Source organism: Plasmodium vinckei (genome assembly GCF_900681995.1).
Source record: "Plasmodium vinckei vinckei genome assembly, chromosome: PVVCY_09".
Classification (NCBI taxonomy): Eukaryota; Apicomplexa; class Aconoidasida; order Haemosporida; family Plasmodiidae; genus Plasmodium; species Plasmodium vinckei.
This window is the reverse complement of record NC_051301.1, coordinates 1,454,583-1,468,745: the sequence shown is the minus strand read 5'-3', so window position 1 is coordinate 1,468,745 and position 14,163 is coordinate 1,454,583. Positions and strand designations below refer to the sequence as shown.

The window sequence follows — 14,163 nt, the reverse complement described above, 5'->3', positions numbered from 1 at the left end:
AATGGATCAAGCAATAAAAGGTCAACTATCTAAATCCTCAAAAGTAAATACAAATAGTATACAAATAGAAGATCTACAGCTATTAAATAGTGATACCATACTTTCTGAAATTATAGATAATACAAACGATGAAGAAATATGTTTTGACAATAAAAATCAAGACAAAAATAGTCAAGGCTTAAATGCTAGCAGTCCTAATGAGACACCAAAACAAATTAATCTGAAAAAAAACAGCATAGATTTTGAATCTTTAAATGAAAATATTTTTAAAATAAATGTTTTATCAAATGAAAATTGCAAAGATTGTACTGACATATGTAAATGCCCAAATTATAACCAGTTAGAATGTAATAGTATGGAACAAAAGAGAAATAGTAATATAAAAAATCGAAAAAAAAAAAATATAAAAAATTATGAACATGATATAAATAAATCAGATAGCTATAGTTACGAATCGGATGATAATTATATAGACGATATAAATAATATTTTAAAAATAAAAACACAAAAAATTGAAAATAAAAATAGGTCTACATATATATCACAACATAAAGAAAGAATAAAAGACAAAGTTAAAAACAAAAAAAATAATTATTTAAAAAATAAGTTTTTAACAACAAGTAAAAAATCAAAAGAAAATATTAAAAGAGCTAGTATAGCTACTATTATGTTACAAAATTTTTCAAATAGTGATACTGATGAAACTAGTGATTGGTCAAGTAAATCTTATGATATATAACTTGGACCTACAAAACTATTTCTATAACTTGAACGTTTTAAAAATAATTTTCATACTTAATTTTATTATATTATTTATGTTCATTCCCCTTTTTTAATTATATTGTATATACCTTTTTAGACATTATTTATGCATATATTTTGTAATTTTGTATTTTAAGAAGCTTTTTTTTTTTACAACATTCTCTACACTCTCTTTTCAATATAATATAAGCATCCATTTTAAATTACAATAATATTGCTAGTGGATAGTGTAAAATCCATGAGTCTATACTTTCACATATACCTCTTTAAAATTATGATAATTTTTGAAAGATTTACTAACGTTCTTAAAGTTTTATTTCTTCTTTTACATTTTTCTCTTTGTATTATTTACCAAGTTAGAGAATCTATATTTTTCAAAATGTGCACACAATAATATATGCACACATAATTTTACGTATTTAAAATAAACATAAAATGGAGACTTCATTGTTCCGTTGAAAATTTATTATAAAATTTTTTTAAATAATAATACAAACTTTTTTTTTAACTAAGAATGAAACAACATACACACATTTATATTCATAGTAAATCATTTCAAGGGTATTAGAAAAAAATAATATATAAAATAATTTCATAAATAAAAGAGAGAAAAAAAAAATATGAGGGAAACCAATTTAAAAGGAGAAAAACTAAGTAATGTCTATTTATATAAAAATGGAGAAATAAAATTAATAAAAGAATTAGAAAATGTTTTTATTAAAAATATAAGTACATGCAGTAACAGTATAAACATATTATTAAACCCTGAAGACAATATAAATACATCTCATAATATATTAATTCCAATAAATAAAGAAATAAATGATAAGCGTACTAATTTAAAAAACGGACAAAGTTATATAAACATTTCTTATAGTAACATTTTTATTAGCAATTATGTAGACTCTGATTTAGTTTTATATTCAATTCATGGACAAGACCAAAATGAAATTAAATACGAATTTGAAAAAGATAAAGAAAAAGAAGTAAATACAAAAATAAGTATAAATAATTTAAGAAAGGGACTTGTAAAAAGTGAAAAAAATAATGTATGGACATACTCTATAGACAATCTAGCTAGTACAAAATATAAAAATGAAAATGAAAATGAGAGTGAAAATAAAAATGAAACCCCTTTTCAAACAAAAAATTACAACGATAGTATGCATACAAAGTATGTGCCTACAAATTGTAAGAAAGTTTATTTTTGTTACTCTGGATTTTATGCTATTGATGATAAATATAATGTTTGTCGATGGGATATAGACATATATAATAATACAAATATCATAAAATATAATTATCTATCAAAATTTTTAAGTTATATAAAATTTACAGAAAAAATTATAGACATATCTTGTGGTCATAGTCATGTACTTTTTTTGTCTGAAAATAAAAACTGCTATGCATATGGAAATAATAATAGTTATCAAATTTCTCATGAAAAAAAACCAAATTTTGATACTCCAAAACTTATTAAAATTGGAAAAATAAAATATATAGCTGCTGGACATTCACATAATTTAATTTGTACATATAAAAATGAAATATATGGGTGGGGAAATAATATACATAAGCAAATTTGTTCAGGTGAAAATTTTATAAAATCTCCAAAACTTATTCTAAACCAATCAATATGGAATAATATTAATAAGCAAGCCAAAAGAGAGCGAAAAAAAATGAAAGAAAATTCAAAGCTTACTGAAAAAATGAAAAAACATAATCTGTTTGGACAAGATGTGATAATTCCTAAAAAATATTCTACCCAATATAACCAAATAAATAATATACATTACAAATTAAAAAAAGTAAAAAATGAAAACAAATTTAAAGTAAAAAAATTATGTTGTGGTTTTTCTTTTTCTTGTATCCTTATGAAAAATAAAAATTGTTATATTTTAGGTATCACTGATTTTGGAAATAACCAAAATGGAGAAGAAATAAAAATACATACATTTAAAAAAATTAATAGAAAAAAAATTGATAATATTTTTTGTAACTTTTATGATATAATACTTATAGATAATCTTAAAATTTCAAAAATATTCCCACCTATAATTAATCCAAAATTAAACAATAAAATTCATCTCCTTTTTAATTTTAAAATAAAACGTAGACATTGTCTACAAATCAAATTAGCTAATCAATGTTTATATAATTGTAAAAAAAGTTGTAATGAAATAGATAAGGAATGTGATCATAATGATAAAAAAATGAACGCCGATTTTTGTTTTAATTATGATACTGATCAGTCTGACCATTGTGAAATAGAGCAAAGTAGTGAATATGAACAAGTTGGAGAAAAAATTAAACTATCATTACAAAAGTCTTCAAACTATATTTGTACTCAAGCTAGCCAATATTTTCCCTTTCCACAAGTTGATACAAAAAACAGAAATGAAAAATTATTAATTAATTTAATTTGTTCAAATATAATTCTTAATTATAATAAAACAGTCTATGTCTCAGAATATGAAGGAAGAATAAAAAATATTTTTCCTAACAATTTTGCATTAATGAAAAAACTTAAAATAAAAATTAAAATAAATAAAGTTCCTATACATGTAAAGTCAGATTATATATATGTTTTATATGAATATGTAAATGAAAATAATCAAAATAAAATTTACAAAATAATTAAAGGAGTAATGAATAAAAAAAGGACATACATATATTCAAAATTACCATTATTATTACAAACTGATATTACATCTAAAAAAGACAATCATCAGCTATCCCCCAACCAAAATAGTGATACATATGAAACTGACAATTGCTCAGAAGGTTGTAGTTATGAAAATGGAAACCCTAATTATATACAAGCATTTAATAAATGTAATGTATATTATTCTTTTGGTTGTCACTTTTACAAACATCCATTTTCTATGCTATTTATAAAACCAGAAATTGTAAATATATCACCAAATAATGTTAATTTACATGAAAATAATCTTATACATATTGATATGGCACAATTTTCAAAATTTTTTAAATTTATTTATGTCATTTTATATAACCCTAATTTTAATTTTATACTCACAAAAGCTTACTACAATTTACACACAAATAAGTATAGTTTTACTACCCCATTAATTTCTGCGACAGCATTTAAGCAAGTTCAACACGGTATGTCAAGTTATCAAACTATTTGTATGTATAACTCTCTATGTAGCTAGCTACAATATTAAAAAATTCTGTACATGGTCATAATTTTTTTTTTTTTTTTTGCAGATTTCATAAACTTCCATGTGTTTGCTTCCTACAACAATGTTGAATATAGTGAAAACGAAATTAAATTAACGATAACAAATTTATAAGACACACTTATATCATCCATTTTTTTATTTTAATTTAAATTGCATGGATGCACAACTATTATTGATATTAAGGGGTAAGACCACTGTTGTAAAATGCTCTTTCCAATTGTTTAGAATATTTATTCCCCACACATTTAAGCCAACAAAAATATACCATAATGAAATTGCTACCCTTTAATAATTATATACAAAGGGAATAAATGTTTAATGTTTCTATATTTTTATATTTTTTTTAAATATTTATATGACATATTTTTAATTTAAGTCTGTGTATTATGAATGTGTCGAAAAAAAAAAATAATATGTAAAAAAAATATAAAGCACAGATATATATATATACTCATGAATAACATATAATTTCAAAAATGAAAAAAAAGCAATGAATTTTATATTTTTCAATTATAAAAATATTTAATACAAATCGCCTAATTTTCAATTCTTCATAATCTTATATCTGCAAAGTGAAAAAAAAAAAAAAAAAAACCAAGATATTACCAAAAATTATGTATATGTATAGAAAAAAAAAGTATAGATATAAATAATTCATATAAAACTTACATCTTCTACATCCAGTTTTCTATCATTGTTCATTTCTCCTTGACCCTCATCATCCGATTCGTCATCCAAAAATTCTACACCATGTTGTCCATCATCATCAAATATATCAGTTTCATTGATTTTGGCTGTTTCGGGTAATTCACCATGTGCCTTTAAGCTTCTTGCTTCGTCAGGTGTATACCTATAATTACAATTTAAAATTTTATTAATTAATAAATTAAAATAATGAAAAACTATCCAACCAATTATAAAAAACAGTTCACAATCTATACATAATCAGATTTATGCATTATAAGAACATACTTTGCTATAACGTCTGCTTTACTATCTTGATAATCTCGTAACGAAACTAAAATTATATCACCAGAATTAATCCAAACTCTTTTTCTCATTTTACCCCTACAAATAAATATAAAATTTATCATTTATATTTACAATGGTTTTACACTTCTTGTTCATTTATTTTGTAATTTGCTTATATATTAATATTGCCACATTATTTATTTTTTTTATTCAAACCTAATGTGGCATAATCGTTTAACTCCATCAAAACAATGAGCTTCCAATCGTCCATTTCCCAACATTCTTAATACTTGGGCATATTCTATATAAAAAAATACATGCACAAGTCATACAAATTTTATGTTCATAATATTTTTTACAAAAATGTATAGCATTATCTTTATATGTCACAAAATTCGTGTAAAATATATTTTATCACGCCTATGTGTATGTACAATAAAAAGGGTCGTAAATTATGTATTATATATAACCTTGATCGTCTTCCTTATATAGTAATTCTCTTTTTTCTCCTTCATTGTCATTTTTTCCTCTTCTCCTGTTTTTACCTCCCTTACCTATTTACAATTATCAATAATTAAAAAGAAATATGCACATATAATAATATTTCTAAAATTTATGTGTTTATTGCTATTATATTTTATGTATGTCTATATTTTTTTAATAAATTATATTGCATGTACATATAAATTTGGCGTTTTAAGACATTTATATATTAATTGTTCATAAAAAATGTGTTTCATAAACTTGTGTGCAATGATATGTAATGCAAATAAATTGCTATTTAATAATTTTTGATAACCTTTATTTTTTGGCATATTTAAAAAATATTACATAAAAAATCTGTTTTTATTAAAAAAATTATAATTTTGTATTATCTACAAATGTTATTGAATTATCCCTTTTCTGAACAGTTTCCTTTTTACTAAATTGTAATTCGATTTTGTTGTTTTACTGACGTATTTAACAAGTTGAAAATGTGAATATTTATAACTAGCGAAATAAATATATATTTTTTTTTTTTTTTAAATAGAATGTTTTAGCTAGCAATAATGTTACATAATACAACAAGGTTATATAGATATTGAAAACAATTTATTTATCTAATATTTTGTATTTGTTTCTTACTAAATGTAAATTCTTCAAAATTTTCATAATTTATTTTTATTTCTGTGAAATATAAATACACAAATTATATTATCAACAGTTTTCCTATTTAAACTCGTCTCGACAAAATACTTTATTATTTTGTTTACTACTTATTGTGCCTTTTGTTAAAAAAAAAAAATAATAAAATAATTTTGATAAATATATCAAAGGAATATGCTGAGAAATAATTTTATAATCAACCAATTTATGAAGTACTAAAGCTTAAGGTTTGTGTAATTCGATATATATGGCAAAAAATTTGCGTAATTGGTAGGCGGATTTGTAAAATAAATAAAGATTTGAATATCTACTTCTTTATATAGTATATATATATTTACAAATATAACAGTGTTCTATCAAATAAGTATGTAATAATAATAAATTATACATATATAATTATATGTTAAAACTTGGTAATGCTACTTTTATTAATATAATGTACTTATGTAAAAAAATACAAAAAAGTGACTGTCACAACTATAGAAGAAATTTTCGTTTTATAAGAAGCACATCGAAAAAATTATTTAACAAAAATATTTTAAAAATTTATAAAGTATCCATAAAAATTATATTTTAAAATTGTAACTATATACTTATATGTTTACTAATATTCGTTCCATGCAAAGGATTTTTTTTTATTGGCTTAACTATAAAGGTCACATATATATTATAATATATATATTGTGTTTTAGCTATATATATTCATTTTGTATATTAATTATTTTAAGCTGCGCTATTATATACGGAATATACAATATGCATACGTTTCAAAGGCAGTATATATTTTTTATTTTTAATCCGTGGTTATATAAACCTATATATTTTGTAATTAGTAAAAAAAGCGGCGTAATTATTGTATAATAATAGCCACTATAATAATATTTTTTTTTTTTATCAAAAAATTTTCCATATTTTTATATATATAAAATAATAATATATGTAAAAACAAAAGTATTCGTATTTGTAAAATGGAAAAATCAGAAAAAAAATCATCGACCCTTATAATCATCAAATCTCCTTAAAAAAAAAATTCGAGTCAGAATATTTTCATTTTTTATAATTCACAAAAAAAATATATAAAGCTTAAAAAAGCAACTTAAAAAAAAAATCATCATCAAAAATTAAACATAAATTCAAATATTCTTTTCATATATTTTTACTACAATATCATAAGTAAATTTTCAACATTTTTAGAAATCACAAAAAAGGTATTTCAAATTATTTTTTGTGTGAACTAGCCAAATAAAATCATATCACAGCTGTCACATAAGTTGGCAAACCAATACATGCTAGCGAACTAGTGCAGATAAGAAGTTGTAGGAAATACCAAGAAACATATTCTTACATATGTATGCGATAGTCGATTGCTGACATATTGCTTGGTCTGTTCAAAAAGGAAACTAAAAAATGGTCTGTGAACATAACAAAACAAATCTAGCTAAACACAAATAATATAAGTAATCGAGATAAATACCAAAGAAATAAACAATCACACAATTTTCAAACCACACCAAAATGAGTGACATAAAATATAAAGACCAGTTTGTTAAAATGGGTCAGGAGGGACCCAGAAATGCTACCACTACAAATTTCTATGGTAGTTACTTTCTTTCAGATAGTGAAAACTTTTTTGATATTAATAAGTTTGAAGAAAATCTAGAAATGAAAATAATAAAGAATGAAGAAAACTTATTAATATTAGAAATAAAAAATTTAAATGTATCAATTGCTAATGCATTAAGAAGAATTATGATTTCAGAAGTACCTACAATTGCTATAGAAAAAGTAAATATATTTCAAAATACTGGAGTAATAGCTGATGAAATTTTATGTCATAGATTAGGGTTAATACCATTTAAATTTAATGCAGATTTAATCAATTTTAAAGATACATATGAAAAATATAATAATTTAAATTGTTTTTGTTTCAAACTTCATGTAAAATGTAATTCTATAAATAATAATAAAAGTGAAAATTATCAATGTATATATTCTAAAGATTTAAAATGGTGCCCATTAAATGAAGAACAAAAAATAAAATTTGAAAATAATCCACCAAAAGTAGTTGATGATAATATATTAATAACAAAATTAGGAAGTGGTCAAGAAATTGAATTAATTTGTTTTTTAGAAAAAGGAATTGGAAAGACACATGCAAAATGGTCACCAGTTTGTACTGCTGTATATAAAATGTTTCCTAGCTTTAATTTTGATGTACATGAAAAATTTAATAATAATGAAAAAAAAGATCTAGTTAATATATGCCCTAAAAAAGTATTTGATATTGAAGAAAGTGGAAACTTAGTTGCAAAAAATCCTTTAGACTGTTCTTCATGTAGAGCATGTATTGAAAAATATCCTAAAAAAATTTCATTTCAAAAAACAAAAAATCATTTTATTTTTACTGTTGAATCAACTGGTTGTTTTTCATCAGCAGATATTTTTAAAAAAGCATTAAATATTTTGAAAGAAAAAGTTATTAATGTTAAAGAAATGTTAGAAGAGCATACACCCACTTGATCTTCACTTTTTTAAAATATATTCGTTTCAATTTTTTTTTATCATTATTGTCAAATTAAATTAGCCTATACCAATTTTTGCATTCACATTTCAAAAGCTTTTTATTTTCATAAGCACATATATTTAATTCATTGTTTGTTTAATAAATTCATTACATTTTTTCACGTCACTTTTTATAATTAATTTTTCTTAATTTATGCCAATTGTTTTGAATATACACCTTTAATGTGTATAAAAAAATATATGAAAATTATTACCATACCAATGTTTATGTAAATTCATAAGCTTGTTATTTTGTTATACATTATGTGTGTGCACTTAGTGTGTCCATAATTTTTGTATCCCATTTTTACTTTTTCCAACTTTACAATTTTCATCATTATTTATCAACATTTTTTACGTATTACTCATTTATAAACATATTTTAAATTGTAGCATATAATTAGTTTATTCCACACCTTTTCGAAAAGGAATAAAATGAAAGACACAATAAAATTACAAAAAAAAATGAAATAAATAAAAAATTAAAAATTACATAAACTTATTGAATAATTGTAACATTCGATTATTTGTTCCTACATATATGTGAAAAAAAAAATTATAAATTTTGAAAAAAAAAAAAAAATTATATAAACTAGCCAAATATATTTTATTATATTTATGACTTGTTCAGGTAAAACAAAAATTATTAATAAAATGGATATAAAAAAGTGGACAAAGAAATGAGCTATCAATGTAGACATACAATATATCTCATTCTTGTTTTTATATCGAAATTATTTAATTAATCATTATAATTAAAACTAAAACCTTTTTTTTTCAATCTTTTTTCTTTTTTATATTTTGCACTTGATATTTTTTCTAGTCTTTCTTTTTCTTGAATTTCAGCAAAAAATTCTTGTTTTTTTTCCTTAATCCATAATTCTTTTTTTAATAATGATTTTTTAGTATCATCATCAAGAGCATCCCATTTATCCGATGGTATATTTAAACATCTTCTTGTAATATAAATTTTATCAGACTCATCATATTCACTATTTAATATATAATATTTAATTATCCATTTAATAATCCATATTATAAAACATATAATTTCTTTAATAATAATAATAACTTTGAACAAATTAAAAGTATTAGTTTTTCCTTGACTTTGATTATGTTGATTATATAATTCTTGTGCTATTTCAATTTCTATATTTTTTTCAATTCTCTGTTTTTCTTTACTTTCATATGTTCTATATTGTGGATATTTTGACATTATTCTTTCTTGCACTTTTTTTCGAAAGTCTTTATGTTTTGAAAATTTACGAAACATATTTCTCTCCTCATATTTAGTATTTATATATTGAATTAAAATTCCAAATAAAGCTATTATTACTATTGTTAATATTACTTTAAATAGTTTAAATAAAAAAAGTAAATTTAAATTAACTATATTTATTATACTATCAGGATTTTTTAAATAATAATCATAATATTTTCTACTTCTTTTATTTATTAAAACATTATATGCTTGTACTATCTTCTTTTTCTTTTTTATATTATAGTTATCGTTTAAACTTTTTAGCTGTCGAAAATAGGATGACCTTATGTCTTCGATCGAAGCCTTTTCGCTTACACCTAACAAAAAGAGATTGAAGAAAAAAAAAATTATATAAAATATGATCAAACAAAAAAAGGCACACACCCATGATCCATATTTTGATTTTGACCATATGTAATTATCCCCAAATTTAATATTGTGATTGAGAATTGTCTGTTTTTTTTTATGTTTTTTTCTATACCTAATATGGAGTAGCAATTGTCCTCATTACAGTAAAAGCGGCTTACAACATTTTTAAATAAGCAATTTACATTGCTTGTCAAAATGAAAAAAAGCAAAGATATCAACGGAAAATATATTTTCATTTTAGTGATAAAAAATATGTAATAATAAAATAAAAATACAAAAGAATAAATTAAATTCAATTAAAAAAAATGCCTTAATATCAATGCTATATGTGTTACTCCTACTTTTGTTTTTTTTTTAAATTTGACTCATATTGTTTATATATATCCCATTTTGTACTTGTTTCCACACTAAGAATTTCGATATTTGAAATCTTAGGTATTAGCAATTTGACAAACAAGTCTCGCTAATCAGAAAAATAAGCCTAAGCATGAAATGGATATACCATAAAATAAAAAAATATAATAATATATTTTCCGTATATTGTTCATACAATTATTTAATAAAAATTATAAGAATGAAAAATATAACTATTATAGTATTATTCTCATTTTAATGGTTATGCATATATTTTATTAAAATATTATATTTATTTTTTAAAGTGTTCAAAAATATATATTCTTATTATATATGTATAAATAATATGGACGAAAAAAAAATATACTATTTATATCCTCATGCTTATTCATATATATTAGCCTAAAAAATATATTTATTAAAGTAATAAGAAAATACAAATAATGGAAAAGTAAGCCGGTTTTAAATATCCATCCCTATTTAAATTTAAGCCAAGTTAAATAACTTTAAGAAAGTTGTTATAATTATACATACACTTTGTATTATTATATATATTATTATTTTATATAGAGAAAAAGGTCTTATACTTTTTGAATAGTTTATAGTTAATTTGAGAACATTCCTTTTTTTCTTTTATCAATTCTTTTTTTTAATAAAATAAAATTTCACATTGTAGTAAAAAGAAATCCAATTACTATTTTGTTTTTTCACATATATACATCATTATATATTTTATTACAATTTTCACGTTGCCATATTCTGGATTTGCTTTGGCTTTTGAGAATATTTTACACACACACCCCATAAATTTAAAAAACAAGCCAGTGATAAAAACATAATAATAAGGCATAAGTATGACAACCAAAAATATAAATTTGTAGCAATTATAAAGAATATATAATTGTTAAAAAATATATATATAGAAATATATTATTCATAATAAGATTATTCCAAATATGCCTTAAGTGTTTACAATATCATATATATACTTATTTGATATTTTCTCACATATTAATGCTTATATATTATAAACTTATTGTTTAAGGTCCCCATGAAAAAATAAAAGGCATTCACACACACATGTACATGCACACAAATAATTAAGCTATCTTTTTTTTATATTAATTGTGCATAAAAAAAAGGGGAGGAAATGATAAATTTTATGAACAAGTCAGAACCAAATTGTTGTTTTATAATTTGAAAAATGCCATCCATAAAATAGTAAAAATAAAAAATGAGAAAGCCATAACATAATAATACCTCAAATCTAGTTCGTATAATATGAGTAGAATATATATGTACGTTGCCCAGATTACCTTTTAAATTACTCTTTTATATAATACACTAACTTATTTCATATTTTACAACCATTTTTTATCCCCTACGTTATAATATTTGAACAATATTAAAGTCAAAAAAAATTATGTACCATGTGAAAAAATAAAATGCTTAAAATTTCCAGAGATAAATTAATTCACTAATTTATATACAAGCACACAATTTTATTTAGATATATAAATTTGTATTTATTTTTTTAATATTTAAATTATAATTTTATTAATAAACAAATTTGAAGATAATTTGTTAAACATATTTACATCCATTTTATAATTTACACAATTAATGTTTTTTTTTTAAATTGAAACAGTTGCTCTTTGAATTTATCTAAAGGCTATTAATATAAAAAACTGAAAACAGAACTAATTTAGAGTAATTATAAAATTTATTACAAATATATATTTATAATTATTTGTATATATTTAGGGCAACCATTAATTTCTTTTACCCAAATTCTCACAAGTTATATCTATAAATTTATTTCGCCTACAACCTCATGTAACAAATTGATTTAAATATAAGAAAAAAAATTGTCCTGTGAAATTTAAATATAATTATGTAAAGTACAAATATATTTTTTTTTTCTTTCATTTATTCACTTCTATACAATTTTGTGCATATAATTATTTATATTATTAACACAATATGCATATAAAAATAGGGGTATATATAAATGAGTCTATATATGCAACATATCAAAGGGTATATATGTAGGTGTACAAATTACAATTTTTAAAAAATTTTTTCCCATGGTTTCTTTACAATATAATATATGCATGTTAATAAAAATTTAATTGAAAATTATTTATAAATTTTTAATATACTTTTTTGTACCCAATAATTTGCTGCACATTTTTTTCCTTTTTCGATTTTTTCACGTTAACATGTGAAATCAAATTCAAATAGAACGGGTTAACAAGAAAAAAACGAAAAAAAGAAAAAAGTTCAAGATTGTTACTTTATATATTTTGTAACTTTTCATGGTATTTATTTACTTTAATTAATTTTTTTTTTATTTATTTTTCTCATCTTTTTTGGCGTTTTATATATTCTCTATTTTTAAAATTAAAATTAATCGAAAACACTCGAAATTGTAGAACATAGATTTTTATTTAAAAAAAAATTTAAATAGTATTGTTCTGAGAAAAAATAAAATATTGTAGTTTGTTTTTTGTGTATGTTTTCTTATGTGTGTGTACACACATGTAAATTATATTTATATATATGTTTCGATATTTATATGTGTATATAAGTTCATTATATGCGTAATTTATTAATCTCATTAATTTTACTGTTCTTAAACCATAATTTATAGAATTATTTTGTTTATTTAATTATATATCTATATGTTATAATATTTATTTTTAAATGTAGACAAATAAATATGTACATATACCAAATAATTATTGCTTGTTCATATAATATTAACTACCAGAGAGTATTATGTATTTTTTTTTTTTTTATGTTATTTTATTTAAATTAGCTAGAATTAAAAATACATTTTTTTAATAAAAAAAAATAATAATTGAACGAAAAGGAATTAAATATAAAATATATATATGTATTAAAAAATATATTTACATATATAAGTTCTTATACACATTTAAATGGATATATAAATATGTATAACAACATATATGTTGCGTATATTTTTATTTTTTTTGTAAATCCTTTACGTGTTTATATTTAAAACAACATATATATATAGCTATCTATACATATATTATAGTTGATAACCAATTACATTTGTCTATGCTCTATACATTTAAATTGTATTTTAATTAAGATCAATAAAATAATAATGTAAAAACATTATTATAAATAGTTTATTGAAATTTAAAAAAAAAAGGAACAAAAAAGAAACTAAAAAATGTTATGTTATAACTTCAATTTATTAATTATATATATATATCCTTGTATGTAGTTTTTTGTTTGTTTTATTTTTTTATAGCTATTTATATGTCTATGAAAGCAAAAAGCTTTTTCATAAGTGTATATAAATGTGCACACATGCATCAATTTAAGCATTCATCCTGTCATTCATCTTGCCATTCATACTTATGTTTATACATGTACAAAAATTACCAATGTTTCATTTAGTAGATCCATTCTAAACATAAATATATGCCCACAATTACAACACATAATGGTTTTAAATATTCATTTTTTTATTGTATAAATTAACTTTTTTTT

General features: G+C 21.1%; 5 protein-coding genes across 5 annotated transcripts; 3 read left to right on the top strand and 2 right to left on the bottom strand.

Annotated features, from left to right (window-relative positions):
* Position 1: 1 nt before the first annotated feature.
* On the top strand, positions 2 to 739 carry PVVCY_0904190 (conserved Plasmodium protein, unknown function; the record flags this gene model as incomplete). Its single annotated transcript, XM_008626756.1, has 1 exon — positions 2 to 739. One exon carries the CDS (start codon positions 2 to 4, stop codon positions 737 to 739), a length of 738 nt encoding a protein of 245 aa, XP_008624978.1.
* A 643-nt stretch (positions 740 to 1,382) lies between these two features.
* Positions 1,383 to 4,079, top strand: PVVCY_0904180 (conserved Plasmodium protein, unknown function; the record flags this gene model as incomplete). The annotated part of the gene is made up of 2 exons (XM_008626755.1): positions 1,383 to 3,888; positions 3,994 to 4,079. 2 exons carry the CDS (start codon positions 1,383 to 1,385, stop codon positions 4,077 to 4,079), a joined length of 2,592 nt encoding a protein of 863 aa, XP_008624977.1.
* Positions 4,080 to 4,527: 448 nt separating this feature from the next.
* Positions 4,528 to 5,755, bottom strand: PVVCY_0904170 (translation initiation factor eIF-1A, putative; the record flags this gene model as incomplete). Its single annotated transcript, XM_008626754.2, has 6 exons — positions 4,528 to 4,533; positions 4,638 to 4,818; positions 4,941 to 5,036; positions 5,157 to 5,241; positions 5,411 to 5,494; positions 5,740 to 5,755. 6 exons carry the CDS (start codon positions 5,753 to 5,755, stop codon positions 4,528 to 4,530), a joined length of 468 nt encoding a protein of 155 aa, XP_008624976.2.
* A 1,846-nt stretch (positions 5,756 to 7,601) lies between these two features.
* On the top strand, positions 7,602 to 8,606 carry PVVCY_0904160 (DNA-directed RNA polymerases I and III subunit RPAC1, putative; the record flags this gene model as incomplete). The annotated part of the gene is made up of 1 exon (XM_008626753.1): positions 7,602 to 8,606. One exon carries the CDS (start codon positions 7,602 to 7,604, stop codon positions 8,604 to 8,606), a length of 1,005 nt encoding a protein of 334 aa, XP_008624975.1.
* Positions 8,607 to 9,390: 784 nt separating this feature from the next.
* PVVCY_0904150 (DnaJ protein, putative) lies at positions 9,391 to 10,514 on the bottom strand (the record flags this gene model as incomplete). Its single annotated transcript, XM_008626752.1, has 2 exons — positions 9,391 to 10,226; positions 10,391 to 10,514. 2 exons carry the CDS (start codon positions 10,512 to 10,514, stop codon positions 9,391 to 9,393), a joined length of 960 nt encoding a protein of 319 aa, XP_008624974.1.
* Positions 10,515 to 14,163: the final 3,649 nt, after the last annotated feature.